This window comes from Tetrahymena thermophila, assembly GCF_000189635.1.
Source record: "Tetrahymena thermophila SB210 genomic scaffold scf_8254588, whole genome shotgun sequence".
NCBI classification, from domain to species: Eukaryota; Ciliophora; class Oligohymenophorea; order Hymenostomatida; family Tetrahymenidae; genus Tetrahymena; species Tetrahymena thermophila.
This window is the reverse complement of record NW_002476359.1, coordinates 166,863-191,851: the sequence shown is the minus strand read 5'-3', so window position 1 is coordinate 191,851 and position 24,989 is coordinate 166,863. Positions and strand designations below refer to the sequence as shown.

Genomic DNA, 24,989 nt, shown 5'->3' with positions numbered 1-24,989 from the left:
TAAAATGAAGAATTTAATAATTTTGAATATTAAAGATAATAACAATCATGCAAAAAAAAAATTATAAGTCAAAAAATAAATTTTGAATTATTTTACATTTCCAACATAAGCGATTATTGGTTATTATTTGAGAAAAAATTGAATTTACCTTAAAGATATCAATTAAATTTTTGCAACTCAAACAAACATTTTGTAATACTTTTTTTTATCATATCTTTATTTTAAGTAAAATACCATTTTTTAAATTTAAACATACAACATCACATCCATTTCATTTTAAAATTTCTATTTAGACTTTTTCAAAATCACTAAAAAAATTTTACAATATTTGTAAATCTAAAATAAGTACAATAGCATTTTATAAATTGAAAAATAATTAAATAGTATGCGTAGAATTAATCTTTAAACATCAACCAAGATGAAGTGGCCGAGCGGTCTAAGGCGGTAGATTAAGGCTCTATTCCGAAAGGGCGCGAGTTCGAATCTCGCCTTCATCAGATTTTTTTTAAGCAATTTTAAATCATTAATTAAATTTTAATAAAAATAATCTGAAGAATTCTTATGATTAGCTATCTAGTAATAAAAAGTGGATAGGAAAATAAACATAATTTCTATTTTACAAACTAATCACTGAAATGTTTATAACTAACCAAAAGGCTCTATTACCAAACCTAGTTTGTACAAGAGAAGATTAAATTACTAAACTATTTTAGTTCATTGAGATAATTTCATTACTTATTTAATAGATACTTCAATTCGCCTTTTCTGTCTATTCTTCACTCCGTTAAACATCTTCTAAGACTCTCTAAATAAAGTAATTAAAGAAAAGCTTTTGAAGAACAGCACATTTGTTATTCTTTTTTTAATAAATTAATTTACTTTACAAATTATAAAATCAACAATATTTCCATCTAAAAATATTATTCAAATTTAAAGATTTTAAAAGAAAAATTATTATAATAAAGGCTATTTACTCTTCAAATTGACGGATGTCAAATTCTCAAGTACAAAGTTAGCTTAGTGAAATACCCGAAAAATCTTATTTTTTATAAGATTCAAATAAAAGCAATTAAATTTTGGACACTAATTAGCTTGTTAGTTAATTTTTATAATATGACTCACACTAACCAAAACAAGAAGGAAAAAAAGCAACAAAAGTTGATAACCACTAAACAATTAGCAGTGCATCTACTAGACATGGTAAAAAAAGATATATAGTGAATAAGCCAGTTAATAATATCCAGCTAAAACCACCCTAAATTGTTTTTTTCAACAATGTTAAAACTAACTAAATTGAGTAAATGGATATTGAATAGCTATGCCAGGCAGTGAAGGAACACTACCAAGACGACGCTGAGTACTTGGACCCTCTACCACCTGAAGATGATAAGCATGGAAATATAGAATATAAATTAAAGCTAATAAAAACAGAAGAGCGTCGTTTATAAGAGCTTGAATGCTAAATGCTTCGTCGTTTAGATGAAGGTGTAGACGAATGCTATTACTGGATTGGAGTAGAAGGTAATTCATTTTCATAAAAATTAAAAATATTTTACATATAACTGAATTTTCATAGCTTTGTATTAACCAAATACAATTATTTCAAATATCTTAATTTTCTTAAAATTTCTATTTCAAATTTTGAATATTAATAGTAATAAAATATTTGACAATTGTTTAAAATATAAATTATTGAGAGTAAATTGAAAAAATTATATAATAAATTAATTAATAGATAATGGAAATACTTTAGGATTGATAGAAGAGGAATTCTTTTTGAGTTTAAAAATCCTCTCTCATGTTGCAAACAAGAATGAATGTTATTTTTAGTTAGACAGAGTTTATAATGGAGAAAGAGGGCGAATAGGATTTGTAAAAATTAAATAAAGGCCAAGAAGCGTTGTAAGGGCAGATATTCGTATCTAGCTAATGGGTTAGACTGGAAGTGGTAAAACTACACTTATAAAAACAATGTATTATAAAGAGTCTGGTTGTCAAATTAATAATGAGCAAACAACTTAAATCTAATAAAGATATTTATGCTTTGATTCTTAAGGAAAACTTTTAAGTAGATTTCCTTTCACTGTGCTTGGGTACTTTTAAAAATTAAATTAAATAGTTATTCAAATTTAAATTTTAATAAATAAAATAGAATTGAAGGAGAAATAGAATTAGCAACTAAGATTATTAGCTTTGTAGATATAGGTAATTTTTTAAATGTTTGTTAGCTAATTTATCAGCAGTTTTTAATTTTTCAATCCAAATTCAAATCTAAAATTTTTAAATATAAGCTGAATTTTTACTAAAAAAGTATTTTTAAGAGTTCTACTTAATAATAAAAAAACAGCTATTAAAATATTTAAAAAAATAAATAAAAGTTAAGCTTTATTTTGTAAGGTTTTTATATTTAATCTTATCTTTAAATTTATAATTTTTTTAAATTAATAAATAAATTTTTCTCTATGGATAAGAATAAAATATTACCTCGTTCGTTTCATTTTTTAATAATTTCTAAAAATAATATTAACAAAAATTTGGGTTAAATTTTTCATTTTCACTTTTTTATCTAAAATAAATTTTTTATAATTAAACAAAACTAAATTAACAGTTTATAAAATATATTTTTTAATTTTACATTAGGTGGCAAACAAAAAGATAGAAAATATTTTGTTTTAAGTTATTGCTCAAGAATACCTAATTATGGACTTATAGTTATTTCAGCTAAAAATGAGTTTAGTGAGAGTGATAAAACATATATCAGGGATGCAGTTTCAATGGGTTTAGTTTTTTTTATAGTAATAACTAATACTGATAATGCTCCAAGTTCTCAAATTGGTAGTCTCATTTGCGAGATTAAAAATTTTATTTACAGCACTTATGCTTAAAAATATGTTTAAGTAATTTATAACATATCATAAGTAGCTAAGATTTTTACTGAAAGTTTTTTGCAGGGAAACTTTGTACCGATTTTCTTGGTTTCTAGTAAAACACTAAGTAACATTAAGCTATTTTCTAAATTTTTGAGTTAGCTTCCAGATAATAGGAGAGTTAATTAAACAAATAAGTAAGAATTGACTGAACTAACAATATACAATGCACTTGAAAGATCAGCAATAAATGTAGATAAAAGTAATAACAATGTGATTTTTTAAGGAACTGTTTTACAAGGTGAGCTTCATTTAGCTTAGAACCTACTTATTGGCCCAGATATTAATGTATTTATTTCATTTATTTTTCAACAATAAAATGAAGAAAATAATTATTTTACCAATATTTAGGGTTTGTTCAAAAAAGTAAAAGTCTAAGAGCTGATGGTTGTAAAAACATCAGTAGAAAGGGTTTAAACCAGTTAAATATGCTCTGTAAGAGTGAGTATGGATATGCAAGATAAAAAAAAGTTCGAGGTTCGAAAAGGATAAGTTTTAGTAGACCCAAGGTTATTGCCAAGGGCTGCATCAGAATTTTTAGCTGAACTTACTTTATTTGATAGTATAAAGGAGAAAGTACTAATCAAAACAGGTTACTAGCCGGTAGTTAACTTTTAAAGTATCAGACAGATATGTAAAATAATGGTAACCAAAGAAGATTTAGAGGGAAAAGGATATCGTCCTCTCGCTAGACGCAAATCGCTAGAAAGAGAAATGAATCATTACTCTGATTAACATTTACATGAAATAAATTTTAATAACTAGATTAAAGCCATCAAGTCTTCAACATAAGGAGATAAATAAAAAGAAGAGAAGGCTCTTGTCTTTTCTAAAAATCTAAATAAAAAATTTTTAAGGAGAACAAAATCAATAGACAAAGTAAATTTATTTATTTATTAATTAATCACAAATTTAATATAAATAATAAAAAATTATTTGATAGATAAAAGAGTTATTTCCAAATGACTAAGCATTAGACTAAACATCATAAAAAATAGAAATAGCTTAAGATAATGTACCTGTAATAGTAATTGAACCAAGCAAAAATAAACAGAATGTAAATAACTAATTAAATAAGTACTAACCAGAAGTAAAGAATTATCTCCGTATGCGTTTTATTTACAGACCTGAGAGAATATAAGTTGGTTAGATGTTTTACATTGATGAAAAGCTTTTAAAAGCAGTAGGAGTTGTTACTAAAGTTTTTTATTGACTTAAATAAAATGAGAGTTAAAAATTAATTAATTTATTTATTGTTTATTCAAAAATAATAAAAATAATATATTTAAAATTAAATAAGGAGGAGTGTGTTTGTTTTATATTATATTTCATAATTGAATTTTATTCTTTAAATGAAAGCAAAAAAAATGTTTATTTAATTTAAAATTTTTGGAGAGTTTATTTATTTTATGTATTTATTAAAATTAAGAGGGGTAAAATATGAGAAGGTAGTTATCATAATTAAAAATCTATTTGATGTTTTTAGAAGAACTGGGAGTTAAGAAAAGATACGCGTGGGTTTAATTGAGGCGAAATTTTTATTCACTAGATTGGAATTATCATAGCGATTTTTTGCTTTCTTATATGTTTCTTAAAATATTTTGTTAAAATGAAGATTTAGTGAAAGAGACAAGATAGTTATTGGCTTTATATTCTATAAAAAGTCAATTATAACTAAGGAAAAAGTAAAGCTGAAATGAATTTTTGTATGATAAATAATAATATTAAATTGCAAAATAATAATAAATTATTATTTGATAAAGGATTAACAAAAAGGAATTGATAAAGAAAGAAATTAATATATATATAAATAAATAAAGAAACATTGATTAATTAATTAATTAAAAAAAAATTGAAAATGTCTGAACAATAAAAATCAAAGTCATCTAAGCGTAATTGCATTAATAAATAAATATATAAATACATCTTATATTTGATTCTCTTGTACGAATATTAGATTAATATTTACTAAAAAATTAATAGTTTGGGCTGATATGGCTGATAGCGATAGTAGCGATGATGAAAATAACTCCAATGAAGTTCATTAAAAAGAAGTTAGAAGCAATCCTCAAAAAGATGTAAAGGAAGAAGATGCTAAGTAACAAGTTACCTAATAGCAAGTTAATTAGCAAGAGGATGAGGAAGAAGCTAAACAAGAAAATAATTAAAACAACAAAGAACGTTAAAATAATGGAGAATTCAAAATGAACAGTAAAAAAATAAATTTAATTACCAATAAATTTTTTAATGATAAACTACTTGATAACAAATTAAAAAATGAATTATTTAATTATTTTTATTAAATTTAAGAAAAAAGAGAAGCCTAAATTGGAAACTAACAACAATATGATAGATAGAAAAACTATAAACAAGATGGAGGCAGAAGAGACAGAAATTAGAAAGTAGATAACTAAAAAGATAAGTTTATTGAGCAACATGAAGACAGTTGTACTACATTTATTAATAATTATATATTTTGTCAATAATTTTCATTATAGCAATAATTTTTGGTTTAGCCACGAAAATTAGTTGATTTTGGTATCAATTGCTAAGTTATAGGCGGCCTATTGCTTTCATATTTAATAAAATCGTTTTATTTCAGTGATCCTTATTGAAAAATATATTTTAAAACTATTTAGTAAAAAAAATAAAAGAAGCTATGGAGCAAAAAAATCACAAAAGTGAGCTCTTATGGATTAATTGCTTCCGTTTGGGTGTCACTGATTAAATAAATTATGAAGACATAAGATAGTCATTTAAAGGAATTGATATTTTAAATATTGATGGCTATTAAGATAAAACTAACGAATACCATATTAATGTTTAAATTAAAACATCTGATTTTGATAAGATTTTACCTACTGAACCTTTGGTAATATCATAAACTAATATAAATTTCTAGTTTTAATTATTATGTAAAATATAAAAAGGCTTTCAACAAATACTATTTCAGAATTAGATATGGTAATATAATTTTGATTAAAAAAATAGATTTTATAGATTATTTTTATTTACAAAAAGCTAACAAAAATGAATATGAGTAAGAGAAGAAAAACAACTTTAATAACAGAGAAAAAAGAGACTCTGACCATAGAAAAAGGGATGATAAACACGACTAAGACCACAAAAAAAATAACTATAAGGATAATAGAGAAAATAGAGGTGAAAGAGGTGATAGAGAAAATAGAGGTGATAGAGAAGGAAGAGGATATGAAAAAAATGAAAAACGTAAATTAAAATATTAAATTTAATTTATAATTAAATAATTTTTATAATTAAAATTAGCCTTTACAATGACTAGAAATGCTAATAATAAGGGAGCTGAAAATTAAAACTAGCCCCCTTAACTTGAAAAAAAATATTCTGAAAAAAGGCAATAAGTTGAATTCGTAAAGAAGCAAAGCTATGAAAAGGATCAAAGCTCTACATGTAAAATTGTTTAAAATTAATATATAAATATATAAATAAATAATTAAAATTTAATCAACAGAAAACAAAGATGAAACTTAAAAAGGAACAGGACAAAAAGTAAATAAATTTTACATTAAGACATTTAAAATCAAGTAACATTTTTAATTTTAACAATAGCATTACTATGAAAAAGATAGTCTTGAATCTGATAAATTACAGGAAACTGAATAATAACCTAAATAGGAATAACAATAATAATAGTAGCAATAGTAGTAATAGTAACAACATTAGCAATAAGGTGGTTAAAGAAATGGACAAAAAAATTATGAAAAGAAAGAATATTCAAATATGGAAAGAAAGGAAAGGCCTAATAGAGATAACTATGAAAAAAGAGATAACCAAAACAGAGATAACAATGAAAAGAGAGATAACCAAAACAGAGATAACAATAACAAGCCAAGAGAATATAAAAAAAGAGAATACTTTAATAATAAATAAGAAAATTAAGAAAATGGAAACCATAATAATAATAATAACAACAACAACAACAACAACAACAATAATCACTAAAATGGTAATAAGGAATATAACTAAAAAAGAGTGAACTAAGATGAGAATAAAAGAAATCAAGAATATTAAGAAAAGAATTCTGATGAGAGAAAAAACAAAGATGGAGGATAGAATAAAAGAAGTAATCAAAACAATAACAAAAACAATAAAACTGTTAATAAAGATAGCAACAATTATTAAGAAAAGAAATAAGTTTTTGAGGAAAAGAAAGTAGATGAAGATGGTTTTACAGTAATTCCAGGTAACAGATCTTAGTCCAACTCTTTATCAACCAATTCAAATCAGAAGTCTTCAGTAAATAAATAAATATTTTAAAAAAGATGATAATATAATTTTTTGTATTAAATAAATAGACCCCAGGTGTGAAATCAACAAACATATTTGATAACAAATGAATTTTGAAATGAATAAAACTTTTGTTTGCTTAAATCTACAAATTTAAAAATATTTTATTTTAAGAAGAAAAGTCTAACTACTTACCTACCTACCTACCTAACTAAATAAATAAATAAATTATAAAATAATATATTTGTATAAAATCTATTTTTAATATTTCTATCGTTTATGTTGTAATTAATCAATAAATGAATAGATAAATTTGATAAACTGCAAATAAATAAATAAATAAATAAATAAGTAAGTAAGTAAAACTCATGCCATTTTTATTTTATTTTTTCATCCAAAAAACAATAAATAAATAAATCTTGAATCAATTAAACTGCATTTTTTTTGCTAATCATAATTATAAAAATGAACAGCAAAAAAGTAAAATTTTTTGATTTAATTATACTTTTTTATAAGCAAAATCATTCACTACATGCTTCTTTATCAATCTTTAAAAATAAAATAGTGCAAATAACAAAAAATTTTTGCTTTTCTTGAATACTAATTAGTAATTTATCCAATTACAATATTAGTTAAAATTTTTAGACTAATAATATATAATTTAATAAGAGATTTAAGTTAATTAATTCCACAATCATATAAAGAGTTGGTTGGTATAATATCTAACAGAAAAAATAATATTTAATATAAATTTAAGGGATTTTTATGCTATTTTTTAGCCTTATTATTTTATTGATAATATTTATCATTTACTATACTTTTTTCATTTAACATTTCAGAAAATTAATTATAATTTTTTTACAATTTTATTTTGATTTATTTTACATTAATTTATATCATCTTCCATCTCTATTATTGGCAGAGGCTATGATTTATTTAAATTCTTCTAATGTAAAGCCTTCCATACTTGAAGTCTTGTTTAACACATGAACATGATGTATCATAGTTTATATATCCTCTTATGTCATATTTTCACATAATTCATTTGCAATTTCTTCTATCTCATCACAATCTATAAAACCATCTCCATTTTTATCATACAGATCAAATAATTTCTTTTGACCTTTTTCTGTTTTTATATCACCAAGCTTATCTGTAACAGTCACAACAAATTCTTTATAGTTAAGTTAATCAATTTTTTTATCATCACAAAGCTTCACAAGATCATTAAGCATAACTTTGACATACTTGTTTCTCTCATCTAAACCTAAAGTCTCTAAAGCCTTTTTAATTTCACGAGGATTAATCAAATTTGTGTTGCTGTCAGCGAACAAGGCAAAACATTCTGAAAGCTCTCTTTCTTCTTTTTCATCAAGCTAGAGCTCCATATATTATCTTTCAATTTTTTCCTATAAGCTAACTATTCTGGACATTTATTTTTTAATTTTTTAACGATAATTAATTATTTAAATTATTTTTAAATTTTCAAAAATTAATGAATTATATGAGGATATGTATAGCTTTAAACCGAATAGATAATTTCAAAGTAAATATAATTGATTGATTAATTTATTAAGTTAGTGTTATATTTGAATAAATAAAATATAAATCATACACTGAATACAAAGAGATAAATGATATTTAGATACAATTCATTGAATTGAATAATAAGAATTTATAATGAAAATATAAGGAAATTAATTTAAATAAATGAAATAAAATAATCATTTATTCATGCATAAAACTGAACACATACGTAGTAGTTATTTATCATCAAATAAATTAATATATTTTAAATTACTAAAATTATTTTATTTGCTTTGATTTTTCTATTTTAATTATTAGTGTATAATAAAGATGAATGAATAATCATCTTTCTTAACGATTACTTGAAAAAGCAAATCACTCTTCTAAGGAGAAATAGTTACCAGCAATCTTTTGTTCTCTATCCAAAATTGAGTCGATTTTATTAATTCTAGGTCTGAAGTTTGAAGGGTCTCTTCTGAAAGTGACACCCATAATTTCTAAGAATCTGTTCATACCACTTACTAAACTTTGAGGACTGTTAGCCTTACATTCTTTACCAGGAGTACCTTCATAAACAATGACACTAATTTGTTAAATAAATAATACTATTTATAAATTCAGATTGTAAATAAAATTTACCTATCAGCAAGATAAGTAGCCATAATGAAATCATGTTCTACAACGAAAGCAGATTTTTTACTATTTAAAATATATCTCTTAATAACTTTAGCAGCAATAATTCTCTATTCAGAATCCAAGTAAGCAGAGGGTTCATCGATTAAATAAACATCAGCAGGCTTACCTAAAGCTAAAATAATGCAAACTCTTTATAATTCACCACCTATTTTTTTAATTCAATAAATCGATATTTAGACTCATATTTGAATGATCAAATAAAGTGTAATCATACCTGACAATTCAAGAACTTAGTTATCAATAATATCATCAAGAAGCATAGGCTTGGTTACATCAGAAACGAAGGCAGGTTGAGTGTAAACACCAGGAATTCTCATGTTTAACAAATCACGTACACTGGATTCAAAGGAAGGATTGACAGTTTGAGGCTTGTAAGAAACATTTAATTCAGGGATTTTGTCTTTAACTGCAGGGTCTTTACCAGCTAACATTTTAATGAAGGTAGTTTTACCAGTACCATTTTCACCCAAAAGTACGACGATTTGAGATTGATTGAACTCACCAGGGCAGATAGAGAGCTTGAATGCACCTTATTGCTTTTCCATAGCAGGATAAGTGTAGTGAGACATCTTCTTTAAATCGATAGGTTCTAAATTATCAGCAACCTGATTTAATTAAAATGATTGTTTGTTAATTACATCAATTATCAACAAAAATTAAATTATTTACCTTAAAACTGAGACCGTAGTCACGGAAACGCATATTTTCTGTGGGGATGAAACCAGCAAGGAAGATGTTAATACCTTCACGGACAGAGAATGGCATAGTAACAATACCGTAAGCAGTTTGAGAACCATAGAGACAGCAAACGAAATCAGAAAGATAATCCAAAACGGATAAATCGTGTTCAACACAAATAATGTAATTCTTTTCATCAATAAGACTTCTGATAACTTGGGCAGCTTTAAGTCTTTGCTTTACATCCAAATAAGAAGAAGGTTCATCGAACATAGAAATCTAAACATTTTAGATGCAAACAATCAAAATAGCTAAACGTTATAATTCACCACCAGAAAGTTAAGAAATATCTCTTTCAAGTAAATGAGATAATTCTAATTCTTATATTAATCTTTCAGAGTTACCCTTAGTATCTTTTTTCTTGATGATTTCACCAACAACACCCTTAACGTGCTTAGGAATAGCATCAACGTATTAAACCTTAATTGAAGACCTATAAGTTATAAAAAAATAAATATATAAATCTAACCAAATATTTTTTATTTTAACAATTTAAAATATTTTTAAATATTTTGTTGGCTCTTATTTGTTGATAAGATTTTTAACTTATTTTTTCGTTTTTTGCAATTAAATCTTTATGTATGGCGTTAAATGAATTAATTAATTATGAATTTTCTGCTAACTATGTATGTGTGAGTTTTGATTAAATTTAATAAGATATAAATTTAAATATTATAAAAATGAATGAAAGAGTGAGTGAGTATCTTTTAAAATCTTTATTTCAGTTATTCATTTAAAAAATCAAAATCAATCGCAATCTTTAATATAAATTCATTCTATTAAGAGATAATTTAAAAGTGTTATTACTTGAATTCTTGTTCAAGCATCTTAGTGAAATAGCCTTATAATTCTGAACCTCTGAAGTATTAAAGTAATTCTTTCCAGTCAGGAGGGTTATCGAAACGACCTAAATTAGGCATTTCTTTACCTGCTAAAATCTTCAAAGCTGTAGATTTACCAATACCGTTAGTACCAACTAAACCTAAAACCTATTATTAAAAGTAAAGTTAACATATATTTTTATACAAATTACATTTTATTTTTTATTTTTTCAGCAATTGTTTGATATTTTATATTCACATAACTCTCTTAGACTAAATTATAATTTTTACTCTTCAATAATATAATCAATTAATTTAATTACTATTTTACTATTAATTTATTATCACTACGTGCTTAATCCTACTCTTTGAATTAAGCTTCCTCATTCTTAAATTGAAAAGATGTAGTTGCACTGATAGTTTTAATTTTACATTAATGAAGAAAGTATAAAATTACTGAGAGTTAAGAAAAACTTCTTACTGAATTAATTACAAAAATTAGTTTTAAAGTAAATAATTTACCTAACCAGCACGAGGAGTAGGTAATCTGTGTAACTTGAAGGTATTAGGACCATATCTATGGACCAAATCCTTGGACATATCCTTAGGCAAGTTAATAATCTTGATAGCCTATAAAGGACATTTTTTAACACACATATTACAACCTATACATAATGATTCCTAAATATTGCTGATCTTATCACTAGGAGTAACAATAACACACTATTTGCCTGATTTGTTAATAGGGCAAGCAGATTTACATTCTTGTTTACACTTTTTGGGTTTGCACTTATCCTTATTAACGATAGCAATACGCAATTTTGTCTCTTCCATTTTCCTATAATTAGTTTAATTTATGAATTAATTAATTCTTTCTTTAGCTTATTAATTGTATTCCTATAATAATTCTTTTGTTTTTCTTAAACCAATATTTTTTATTAATAGTTAGTTTTTAATTTTCACCTCATAGATTAATTATCTTCATTTTCAATGAAATATTTATATTAAAAGATTTATCTATCAACCAGAATATAATAATTCTTTCTATCTTGCTAGTTTTTCTACTTTTTATTAAAATATATTTTAGTTTAAAAAATAACATTTATTTTATCTTAAATAAATAAAAACTTTATATGCCGAAATAATTAATTAATATTATTTATTAAATTACATAAAATAAAAATATGTATTTATGTATTTGTGTTTAAAATATCTAATCACCATCTAACATAAATTTAATTTAATAATATTTTATAATAATCATTTTTTTGGTTTAAAATAATTGATAAAAATTTGATTTATATCTTAAATATTAAATGATTTATTAATGCTTCTAATAAAAAATTTTCAAATAATTCTTCTATGATAAATTAAAGAATGTCGATACTACGAAATCTCCTTATAAGAGGCAGAAATAAAAGTTTATAGAGACAAGGTAAAGAATCCTTTCTTTTAATTTAAAATCAATTGCTTTTACCATACCTCTTATAGTCAAAGGAATTACGGTAAAATAAATTTCTTTTTTTCTATATTTTAATTATCAGAATATGAAAAAATTTTTTAATAATAATTCTTTTGCTTTTACTTACAAAATAAATTAATTTTAGATATTCCAATCTTAATTAACTCTTTTTTTACTTAACATGATAGATTTTTACTTAGGTTATCTATCTATTAATTTGTCTAGTTTTGATTAAAATTAAAAAAATTCTGTAAAATTAAAGAAAATTAAATAAAATTTAAATTGAATATGATAGAATTAAATAGAGTTTTAGTCTTATTTTCTTATATTTTATTTAGATAACTATGTTTGTTAATAATGATTAATGGATGAAAACATTTTAATTTATAAGTTTGACAAAAAAATTTTAACTATAAATTTTGTTCAATAGTTAGTAAATTATATATTTTAAATTTGCATTTAATTAAAATTTAAACTAACAAAGAAAACATCCTAAAATACAATAAATACATTAATTTTACATTTTTTTTATATTTCAAGAGAATGTAAATTTTTGTTTTTTAGCTCTTTAATAAAAGCTACTTGATATATTTCTATTGGAGATCTTTAGGTAATATCAAATTGCATTACTAATTGAAATAATTGAAAAAATTCTTTTCAATATTTATAAATTTTTTAAAACCTGTTTTAGTATTCATTGCAGAAGTTTTTTGTTTTGAGTTTGCTTATTCAATGTCTGTATCAATAATTTATAACAATTATTTATTTAATAAGATCAATAGAGTCTTTTTAAAAAATAAAATATCTTTGTAAAACTTAATGAAATCCAAGCTTCCATCATCTAATTATTCTATCTAATTTAAAACTTATTTTTCAATTCTTTAAATTCTAAATAACTCTTACCTTACAAAATCTAAATTAAAAAATTTATATTTGTGGATAAAAATTAAATAGTTTTAATATGGACCTTATAAAATAGGTCAATAAGAGCTTCAATTTTATAGCTACTTAAGGACAAAACATATTAATTAATTTTCATGTTATTTTAATGCTTTACCCTGAAAAGTATTTTTGAAGAAAATTTAATTACATAAATAAAATTATATTAAATTTACCATTAAATTTAAAAGTAATAAACAAAAAATAAAACAATTCAACTACAAAATAGTAATTAATTCATAACAAATTAATTATCTAAAGCAAGCATGGAACTTTAACTTTCATTAATTTTTAAGTAATGAAGAAAATATTCTCTAATCGATGATATCTAAATTTAATTAATTATGTGATTTTTTCAAAAATTAACTGATGTATTTCATTTATAGTTCTTTAGATTGCATCACATTAAATTACTCTTTTAAATGATTAATAGGATATTCATCTAGTTAAATAAAAATATATTTATAAAATAAAATTAATACTAATTTATAAAACCTCTTTAAGTAATAGGAGTAGACTCTATCTATGTTATATCAGTTCCAATTATTTATAAAGTAGCAAGCTGTTCTTAATTTAATAAAATCATAATAGCTTTCTTTAAAAGCAAAATATCTTTGTAAAATTTAAAGAAATCTAAGCTTTCATCAACAAACTATTCCATTTAAGTCAATGTTTGTTATTTCAATCCTTTAGATTCTAAATATTTCTTTCCTTTACACAGCCTAAATTTTAAAATGTCAGAAAATTTTTATTAATTTGGAAAAAGAATTAAAATATAAATATTTAGAAAAATATAAATAAATAATAAAAAAATCTAAAATATTTAAATTTAAATAAAAATGCAATTAATTACTTTTTAGGGAATATTAAATTTTCAACTTTTTATTGCAATTTTTAGTCATTTATTGCTTCTAAATATTTATCTGTTGGTTAATTAATACTTTTTAATCTTTATTTTTACATTTTTTAAACATCAGGTTTTATTTAATCCAACTTCTTTTATTGTTTTTATTTAAACTGAAACTAAGGTACTTAAGATATTTAGTTTATTAGCTTTCCTTTAGAATCTTTCACTAACAGCTGTTATTTTTGTTAATAAAGAGAGTTTCTTAATTGGCTAGGCATTTAATCATTTTCATTATAAGTTACTAAGGTTTAAGCGCTCTCACAATCTTTAAGCTTTTGCTAGTTTTTCTATTAATTTTCAGGTGATCTTAATGTTGCTAAATTTTTATCTTTATCAAACTCACATTCATTTTTTAATGATAGTTCTTAATCTGCTCTATTATTTAAGCTTAATTATTTCTCTATTTTCTTTTTAATGCTTTGCTCAAGAGAACTAATATTTGATTTTATTTTAGTGTCACCCTGTTCTTTGATATAATCGCTTTATAATTCATCTTCTTAGCAGTTGCTTTTTCCCAAAAACAATCTAAATACTTTTTAATTTGGTTTTGGAGATAAACAAGGAGGCATAATATTGTGGTTAGTTTCCTCAATATCACCTTAAATTTTTAAATTTTAATCATCTTAAATTTTTAATACGCCTTAGCCTTCAGTTAAATTTTAAAAATTAACTAAATTGTTATGTTATAAAATATTTAGATAAGTGCCTGAAAAAAAGTTTTTAAATAAAGTAAATAGAATTTCTCTTCTAATTAAATTTTATGCCATTTTTCTACAATATGATCCTAAAATTAGCAACAAAGCTAGAGTACTATTACAAAGAGCTAAAATTTCTGTAAATAATGGATATTAAATATTGACAAAGAACACGCTTTCATCAGCATCAATAAATATTTAACTAAAATATTAGCTACCACTGTCATTAATAATATATTAACGGTCAAAAGTTTATGTTATCAATTAATAAGAAACTAGAGAAGCAAAACTTTGTTAAGATTAAACTAAAATACCTTAGCTGACTTTCGTTACTTGGCTTTACATTTTAAATTCATAACCAGAAACTATGTTTAAAGTATTTTAAAATACCTAACTCCTATATTGAACTTACATTTTTTATGAAGTTGTATTATATTAAGATGTTTGTATTTTAATATTTAAACGGTAAGTTGACTTATTAATAAATTCGTCTATTTAATCTTCGTTTGCGCAATTATTTGGCACAAAAGTTTTATACTAATCAACATCCTAACACCTATAAACATACAATGTGATGAGAGAAAATAATTTATTAGCATTGTCTAAGCTAATCTGTTAATTAGGAATTTTACTCACATCAATGCAATTCATACCTTTCAATTCTGGGCTTTTACACTAAACTATATCTAAAGGTACACGAAATGAGGAAGTGCTATTACTAAAAATATAAGCTGGTATAAATACTATATATGTTTTATTTTGCTTTGATTAAATTTAGTTTAAGTAAGAAATATCTTTGTAAAGAGAGAAGAAATCAAATCCAAACATTTCATTATTTAACAGAATATTAACTTTGTTAGATACAAACGATTGTTATCTGAATTTAGGATCTATTTCTCCATTAAAGTAGAGATGTGATTCGTAAACAAAGTAAATCCCAGTTAATGTAATTATTGAAGTTGTTAAAAATGCACCAATTATTGTCCTTTTTCTCAATCTCTATTTACTAGAATTGAATTGAATTGACTCAGAAAATATGTCAAAATCCTTAAAAGTTTCAATAATTTTTTTCATCTTTTTTGTTAATTATTATTATTCTATTTAATTATTATTTATTCTACTGATGCAATTAATAACTTTAATGCTCTTTTTTTGTTTATTTTTTTTTAATTTTTGTTTATTATTAGATAAGTCAAAATAAATGGGTTTTATTATTAAAAACTGTATTAATAAAATAAAGCCTAATACCTAAAGAACATATTTTTGAGATATATTTTGTTGATTTATCAATTATTATTGATTTTTTTATAAAAAATAAATAACCAATAACGCTAACACTTAAGTTACCTAATATCAAATAATTAATTATTTAATTCTTTTAATAATTCAATTTTTTATTGAAGAATTTAAAGAATGCTTTAAGAGTTGATAAGTATATTTAAAAAAGGCTTTTCGAGATGATAAATATATTTAAAAATACTTTTCATAATTTAGAATAATTTTAATTAATAATATAAAACTTATAGATGAAATTTTAAATATTAGAGTGAGTCTATTTTTCTTTTTATTTTGATGTTATTTTTATCAAAAAATTTAATAAATATTATCAAAATAAGCTATAATTTTCACTAAAATACTAGCATATCAACTAATGTTACTTTAAATATTTTATTTTTATTATAAATCTTTCATTTAATTTGTTTATTTTTAAATTTATTTAAATAAAACTTAATTTGAAAAAAGAAATTAATATTTACTAAAAGAACATATTTTGGCCTAAATACATCAAGCAAGAAAAGTTTTTAAAAAGTTATTCACTCAAAGTTATTTTTGAAAAGTTTTATAATAACAAATGGAATAAAGAACTAATATTTATCCTTTTAAAATTATAATTACTATTATTTTTTTTATTTCTTTGAATTATTTTTATTGCAGTAAACAAAAAACATAAAAAACTATAGCTTAAATAATGATTTACTATTTGATAAAAAATTTTCATAAAATAGAATAATTAAAAGGAAGGATAAAGAATATTAGCTTGGCTGACTGACTGATTGGTCTTCCTTCCTTCATTCTTCTTTTTTTTATTATTATATTTTTATATTAAGATTAAAATATTTAAATATATATAATATCATAGATCATTAATTAACTATTCAATAACAAATATTTGAATTTAAAATATAATTTTTTCTATTTTGATTTTTTCATTTTAATTTATATTAAAACTAAATACAAACTTTCTTTAAATAAAAAATAAAATATTTTCTATTATTTTTTTAATTGAATACGCTGCAAGTATTGAAAAATTTTTTTATTTGTATATATTGTTTTGTTTTGTAATCAATTCAATCTAACATTTTTAATTTCAAAAGTATTGATAAAATAACTTTTTTTGAAAAAATTCTCAAAAAAAGAAAAAATAATTTGTTTAAATCTTAAAATATTTTATTACTTTATATTGAAATTATATGATTCAAAAATTAAACAAAAATATTTTTTAATTATTTATGTGCATTTAATAAATATCAAAGATGAATGTCTTCTAACTTTTTTTAAATATTCCATAATAAATTTAAAATAAAAAAATATTGATAAAAGTTTTGATTTTTAATATTCTTTCCTTCCTAAATAAAGTTAAGTAATTTAATTATTTTGGCTTATTTTTAAAATAAATATTTGGATAATAATAAATTTCTTATTTAGGTATGTGAAAATAAACCACTTTAATAAATAGTAATCTATAAGTAATTTGTTTAAATTAAATATTTTTTAATTTTCAACCAAATATTAATTTGTATTCGCTTGGTTTGATAATCTGAATTTCTGTTATTATATGAAATAAATAAAGGGTAAATATTTTTTAGCATTAGGATTTCTATAATAATAATAAGTTTGTAAGCTTGTTGGATTTATATATATTATTATTTAGTGTTAAAAATTAATTTTATAAAATTATGTTAATGACTGTTTTAACTAAATATAGCAAAATTTTAATTTCAATACTTCTTACATATTTTATAAATACATTTTGGGTAATATTTAAATGAGCCTTTTTTAGACTAAGCTAAAATAAATAAACATACTTAATTCCTTTAAATTTAAGTAAATTTGATGATTATTTTTAAATTGATAGAATTTAAATGAAATTTATGAATTAGTGAGGATTTATAGTTATAAAAATTCCATTTATTAAGTTAATTATTGATTACTTTAGTATAAGCAAATTTTGTGATAAAAAAGAATTCTTCATAAAAAGTAAGTTAATACCTGATCTCTTAAATAAAACCTAAAATATAACTAATGTCAGATTATTTCAGGATTCATTTGCTAGCTAAAATTTATTTATTAATAAATGTTTGTTTTAGAAAACAATTAAAGTGTAAATAGTAATGAAGTGATTATATACAACAAAAATTAAACATTAAGAATTAATAATTAACTGACTGAATTTTACTGCTGTTAAAATTTTAGTAAACCTCTTCGATGAGCAGATTTTTTGCGTAAAGTAAAAAGCTTAGACAATAATTACTTGAAGTCACGTTTAATAAAGTATTTTCATGTACTTACACTATAAATAAATTGTTGACTTCTTTAATTTTATTTACAATTTTTGATTTATTTTTTTTAGTTACTACTCTTATCAGTCTTAGTTTGTTAATTTAACCTACCCGTATGAAAATAGATAATCTAGAAGGACTTAGTTTAATAAATCGATTTAATATGTTAAAAGCAACAAAAAAATAAAGAAGAATTTTTAAAAATAATGAAAAGCTTGAGAGAGAAAGAAAGAGAGCAAATAAAATTTATTCTAATTTAAAAACTGAAGTTATTATGAATTGGTTTTTTTTCAAATTTGTATTATATTTTATTTTTATAATATGTATTAGCCATTAATATTTGTTTGTCTTAATTATTTTTTAAAATCTACTCCTAATTCAGTTAAAACCTTAAGTAATAAAATGTTTCGATGATTATGTTTACTGAAATGAGAATGAAATTACCCATAAATACTAATCATATTTTATATTGGGCTTATTGTTTTACAGCAAAAAAAAAAATCTGTACCCAAATTAAAATTTTCGATTGTTACTTAAGATATGATGAAAAAATTAAAATTTTATCTGTTTGTATAGAAATTTGTATTATAATTGTTAGTTTTGATTTATCATAAGATCAATCTATTTTTGATGATGCATAATTTAAAAGACTTGAACAAATATTCTGCTTTTTAGATTAGTAAACCAATTCAGAATCTATCATATTTTACCTGCTTTTTTCATGATGTATTCTCATAAAATAAAATTTACAAAGTTAAACTGATTTTTCCTCCTATTTACATTTATCTGTTTTTACTCACCTTCCTCTATCAATCTTAATAACCGATAAATGCTAAAAGTAATATAACTGTTATTTTCAAAGTATATTTGTACAAAGTGTTTTAATATCAATTTATTTCATTAAATTTATAAATATTTCTATTGTACCTTTGATATTTAGTTCGTATTTTTGTTTTTTTTTACGAAAATTTTTACATTGTGAATATGTCTAAAAATTTTTTACTAAACAAACTATTATCTACTAAAAAAAATGGAATAAAACAATCTATAACAATTTGAGTTTATAAAATTGTTTTTTTTTTATTAAAATTCATATTTTTATTAAATCCTGTTACATAATATTGTGTTTTAAAAAAATATTTTCTATTTAAAAAATTTGCGATTTACATTTTTTTTTGAAAAGTTTCTCAAGTTTTATAGCCAAATTTTTTAACGAATCGTTCTAATAGTATAAGTTTTCATACTTCTTACTCTTTCAAACAACAATATAAGCTTAGATTTATTTACTAAGGTATTTAAAAAAATATTATTTGCAATAAATTGATTTTAAGTATTCTAATGTGTATTTTGGAGTTTTTGTTTTTGTGAATTATTTATAAAGCAAGTAATTGTAATGAATTAGAAATTCAAAATACTAACGAAATAGTTTATAATTTTAATAAAAATAATATTCTTTAAAAAGTATATGTGTTATAGGTAATTAAAATTATTATTTTTACAATTTTATTTTATTTAATAGTTTTAAACATACGTTTACTTTGATAACATTTATATTACTACATAACAGCTTGAAAAAAAATATATTTAATTGATGAAAATATCATAAAAGCATTTATAAATTATAATTTTTATAAAATGATTATTTTATTAACTTAATTTAAAAATTTATCATAGTATATACATTTAAAAAAAGATACAGTAGCAGTATAGTTAACGACCAAGGTAATTTTTTTTTACCTCTTCATTAGAGCTGTTTATAAATTGAGAAAGAGCTGGCTAACTGTAAGAATTAGAGATAATTCTTAATCTAATTTTCTATGTAAATTTATGGTGATTATCGCATTTAAATAACAAAAATTTTAGTAATGATGTTTAAAACTTGGAGTAGTTTTTCAATATTTTTTTCTCTATTATACAAATTTTTTATTTTATTTCTAAATATGCCTAGAATAGACCCATTTTAGATTACCTATGTTTTAAATTTCATACTTTAATTTATATTCTATTATTTATTTCTGATTAATCTGTTGAAAGACGAATAGGTGAATGTAAATAAAAATATTTCAATAATTCTACAGAGTAAGCAGGCTAATTAGCAAAATTAGGTTGGTTCACAAAACTAAAACTAGAAAGATTGGAGATATTATAATTAATTTAAACATTCAATTTTTTCAAGCATCTTTTGATTAATTAATTTCAAGTTTTTTATTTTGCACTCAAAACAAAATTTGTTACTTGGTAAAAGTAGGCTGCATACGAAAATATATTCAGCCGCGTTGCAAATTCAACGCATTATTATAATTTTTTTATGAACCTGATAGAAGTTTTTAGAGAATCACACCCACAACACATCTTAAATATTAAAAGATAAATAAAATATAATAATCCCATCAAACACTCAAAATTGTTAAATACTATGAAATAATGCACATTTCAAAATAAAAAGTTAGATTTATTTAACCAGACAATGTAAAATTTTAATTAGTCTACTTTCGATTTAGAGCAACTCCAGTTGCATTTGAGATGTTGGAGAGATGAACAAAGGGGTTACATTAAATGAATATAAGCAATAAATAAAATTAAATTTTTTCTTTTAATTTATATTTAAAAAGTACTCTAATTACTCTTCTTTCAAATAAAGTTATCGTACTTTAAGCCAGTCATTTTTAATGGTTCTTTGTTTAAAAAAAATTAAGATTACTAAGAAGTCTTTTATGATTGATGTCTCAATAGCTGTGTTAAATTAATTTAATATGAAGATAATAAATAGCAAGCAACTAGTAAATCAGGACGTAATTGTGTAGAAAATAAGTAAAATATGTAATAAGCCTTTAGATTAATTAAAAAGACGTAATACTAGTGATAAACTTATAAATTTAATTTTTTTTTCTTTTAAGTAAATCTTTCCACATGAAATTTCCTGACTTGAAGATAAAAAGTAGAATATTTTTCTTGCTAAAATCAGTAATTTTAATTCAATTCGAGTATACTTACATTTTTCCATACACTTGCCATTTGAGTGTGAGCTTTTTAAGTAAAAAAATATAAGTTGATGTGAATAAAAGTTATTATTTTGTTTTAATTAATCGAATTTGTTTCCTGATAGCGATTACAGATTGTAAATTAAGACCGGTAGAAGTATAAGCGCATCAAATTTAATAAGAATCAATTTGCTTTTGAAAGTATCATATCTTCTAGCTAACATCTCATCATTTCGGAGTATACATTTGTAATTTAAATAATCTTGTGGATAACATTTAATCACCTTTTCTTCAAGATATCGATTATTTAATAATTTGTTAAATAAATACTAAATGGTTTCATTAAGCTAAACAGAATTTCAAAGGAAATCAGATTCTGCATATTTAATTGTAATCACTGAAGCTGATTTGCAAAATAAGCATACTGAATATTTTAATAATTTTACCTAAATTATTTAATTAATTGCTAAAAGCAATAAATTTTTTTCCTATTCGCTCGCTTAAATTAGGAGTAGGTTTGTTAAGTTTTGGGAATATTTTTAATTTTTAGATTGTTCTTCCGAAATTTACCAGCCATAACAAAAGCATTTGATAATTTTTTTACATGTTTAAGTCAAAGAGTTTATTTTAGAATAGAAAATATTAAAGCATTTATTTATTGACTGTCATGTCTGAATTTAATCTGAAAATTAGCGTTAAAAATTAATCGGATGCGTATCTATTATTTATTACAATTTTACTATATTTATAAATTCGCTTTACTCTACATTTAGACAAAAGGTACTTATTTATGGGGTTTATTAAAATTTAAGTGCATACAGCCCATTAATATTTTGCAAATACAACCCACACATTTAATTTTTGTAATTTTGAGAGTCTTAATTATTATTTACTGTTCTCCCTATAAGCAAAAGAATAGATTGGTTATATCACTTTATTTTTACTTATCGCTCAAAATTTAATAGGATCAATTAATTTTAATTAAGGTTTTAATTTTCATTTCATGATTAACAATCTCTTCTAGCCGATAACTTATTTGCGCATTTCTAATTTTGAGAGATGAAAAGAAATTAATTTATTTAATTTCAATTTTGAGTAAGCTCTTTTCAATCTCTCTTGCCATCACTTATTTTGCTTAAAAACTATTTATACAAGATAAGGGTCATTACAAATTCTTAAAAGTCCATTCAAAGATTCAATAAATCTTGCAGGTATTAAAATAATTAATATGAGATCTTTATTCCAATTTTTTTAAATTGGCTATCTATGTTTTCTATTGGAATTATGAAATAAATCATTTAATTTCTAAAGGCTTTACTGATAAAAATACTTTCAACGAAAAAAAAAAAAAATGATTGGAAATAAAGGGAAACACATGCTTTTTATTTAATAAATCAAATTATTAATCTTCTAAATAAACAAAGACCTTCTTAATGTTATTAATGTTAGAAATAATTGAATTATATTAAAATTTATGAATATGAATTATGCTTGATGTGTGCGCATAATAAATTAGCCTTAAAAGGAAAACACAAAATATAAAAAATAAATTAAAAAAAAATAAAACAAAATCACATCTTCTTTAAAAGCAAAATAAACAAACAATTGAAGAAAAACAAGATTTAATTGAAAATCTATAGTAATTTCAAATATAAAATTCCTAATTTACAAATAAATATTTCTGAAAGTCCATCCATCCAACACTCAAACATCAATATTCACCAAGGATTTAACCATAAAAATATAATTAAAAGAAAAAATAAATAAATTATAAATTTAATAATCATTCAAAAAAAAAAACAAATGAAGAGGTGTGAATTTGCTAGCATTCAACCTTAATTGAATTCATCTTTACCTGTACTTAAGAAAGAAGCTCTATCATATAACAGCAACACTGTTACCCAATCACTTTTCCACTTACCAGGAGATATATTTTTAAATATAGAAGACATACTCAAGGTTAACGGTGTTTCCCTTGACCAAGCCAATGGTTCCAGCAACTTAAGCCAATCAAATATTTGTATGGGAGGAAGCGACTATGAAATCCCATAAAATTATGAAATCCCAAGAATTAAGACTTCATCAAGCAGCTCTTTAAATTCTCCTTCTTTAAGCTCCTTAAGCTAAAACCCTTTTTCTAATTCAGGAAATTTGACTAATTCAACTACAAAAAAAGTATCTATCATAAATTCAGATGAAAATTTTCTTCATTATGAAGTCTATAATCCAACTTTATCGGTCTAAACTCTCCCTTACTTCCAGTAGAACTCTAATTAATTACTCAGTTAATTAGAAATCGTTAGTTAAATGGAGTAAAATTTGAAAAATTAATACCTTTTAAGTCTCTATCAAACAATCAGTACCTACTCTCAAACAATGAATGAAGTTTCATAAATAACTAGCTCCTTGCAAAGTGATGCTCTCTTCGACGAAAAGACTTTAGAAGCTATTCACTTTAACATCAAGCGCATTCGTTCATAAACAATTCCCTCCAAGTATTACACTTACTCTGTTTATGTACTTGACTATAATTAAGTATACCGCGAAGTCTAAAAGGGCCTCTCCCAGAACCTCGTAAATTTCCTCAGTGGTTCTCAACAATCATATGCAGACCACATTCTCCGTTTCGGTGATGCTGAATTATTTGATGCTTCATCACGTGCTGTTCTCAACATTTCTCGTTTGCAATAAACTATTAACGCTCAAAAATACAATTCATTTAATATAATTTCTGATAACAATTTAATGATGTGCCGCACAGATGGAAAAAAAGTTCCAGTTAATTGTTAAAGCTCTATTATCCCACTTTGTGATCCTATTTATTCACAAAATATGGTAATATATCAAGCTTATATGAGGATTACTGAAATAAATGTTGATGAATAATACTGTGAATAGAGCTGTGCTGATTCTTCTTCTTGCAGCAACTCTCCAAATTCAATTACTTATGAGAATTCTCGTATGGCAGATGAATACCTCTAAAGCTGTCAAGAGTTCTAAGAAAGATATTATGGAAAGGGATCTCAACGCAAGAAAAGATATAGAAAGACAAAGGCACAAGTTGAATAAGAACTTAAATACTACCTCTCCTTGAACAACTTTGCTAATTGCTAATTATGAGACTATTTGTGATACATATTACCAACATCACAATTTTTTAATTTCCATATTCAATAGCTTGCAAAATTTTTGAAATTGATTACACTTAGATAATTTAATACGCTAAGAGGATTATAATAAAAAATTTTGAATATTTAAAACTATTGCTTCCTTACCCCATTTAGAATTTCTTTTATCATGTATTCTACGAATAAAATAAAATTAATTACATCATTTTGGATGGAATTGATCTTTAAATGCAAAAATAAAAGAGTTAATGAAGCGCAGACACTTAATATGCAGTAGAATTAATTAGAAATTTAAATTCAGATAAGGGTATATAAAACATCATTCTCTCATTATTAATCAAT

General features: G+C 22.7%; 6 protein-coding genes across 6 annotated transcripts; 3 read left to right on the top strand and 3 right to left on the bottom strand. All coding sequences in view use genetic code 6, as the record gives it.

Annotated features, from left to right (window-relative positions):
• Positions 1-989: 989 nt before the first annotated feature.
• TTHERM_00850600 (elongation factor Tu GTP-binding domain protein) lies at positions 990-4,140 on the top strand (the record flags this gene model as incomplete). The annotated part of the gene is made up of 6 exons (XM_001019263.2): positions 990-1,521; positions 1,736-2,093; positions 2,153-2,205; positions 2,641-3,215; positions 3,279-3,806; positions 3,871-4,140. The coding sequence occupies 6 exons, from the start codon at positions 990-992 to the stop codon at positions 4,138-4,140; spliced, it is 2,316 nt and encodes a 771-aa protein (XP_001019263.2).
• A 645-nt stretch (positions 4,141-4,785) lies between these two features.
• On the top strand, positions 4,786-7,303 carry TTHERM_00850590 (hypothetical protein; the record flags this gene model as incomplete). Its single annotated transcript, XM_001019262.2, has 10 exons — positions 4,786-4,819; positions 4,911-5,138; positions 5,238-5,375; positions 5,567-5,799; positions 5,858-5,891; positions 5,949-6,155; positions 6,213-6,356; positions 6,418-6,455; positions 6,516-7,202; positions 7,262-7,303. The coding sequence occupies 10 exons, from the start codon at positions 4,786-4,788 to the stop codon at positions 7,301-7,303; spliced, it is 1,785 nt and encodes a 594-aa protein (XP_001019262.2).
• Positions 7,304-8,089: 786 nt separating this feature from the next.
• On the bottom strand, positions 8,090-8,626 carry TTHERM_00850580 (EF hand protein; the record flags this gene model as incomplete). Its single annotated transcript, XM_001019261.3, has 1 exon — positions 8,090-8,626. One exon carries the CDS (start codon positions 8,624-8,626, stop codon positions 8,090-8,092), a length of 537 nt encoding a protein of 178 aa, XP_001019261.1.
• Positions 8,627-9,095: 469 nt separating this feature from the next.
• TTHERM_00850570 (ABC transporter family protein) lies at positions 9,096-11,809 on the bottom strand (the record flags this gene model as incomplete). Its single annotated transcript, XM_001019260.2, has 6 exons — positions 9,096-9,303; positions 9,360-9,561; positions 9,631-10,021; positions 10,086-10,587; positions 10,962-11,143; positions 11,498-11,809. 6 exons carry the CDS (start codon positions 11,807-11,809, stop codon positions 9,096-9,098), a joined length of 1,797 nt encoding a protein of 598 aa, XP_001019260.2.
• Positions 11,810-13,657: 1,848 nt separating this feature from the next.
• TTHERM_00850560 (AMP-binding enzyme family protein) lies at positions 13,658-16,052 on the bottom strand (the record flags this gene model as incomplete). The annotated part of the gene is made up of 3 exons (XM_001019259.2): positions 13,658-13,818; positions 13,872-14,098; positions 14,230-16,052. 3 exons carry the CDS (start codon positions 16,050-16,052, stop codon positions 13,658-13,660), a joined length of 2,211 nt encoding a protein of 736 aa, XP_001019259.2.
• A 7,270-nt stretch (positions 16,053-23,322) lies between these two features.
• TTHERM_00850550 (hypothetical protein) lies at positions 23,323-24,639 on the top strand (the record flags this gene model as incomplete). Its single annotated transcript, XM_001019258.3, has 1 exon — positions 23,323-24,639. One exon carries the CDS (start codon positions 23,323-23,325, stop codon positions 24,637-24,639), a length of 1,317 nt encoding a protein of 438 aa, XP_001019258.1.
• Between the last annotated feature and the right edge of the window lie 350 nt (positions 24,640-24,989).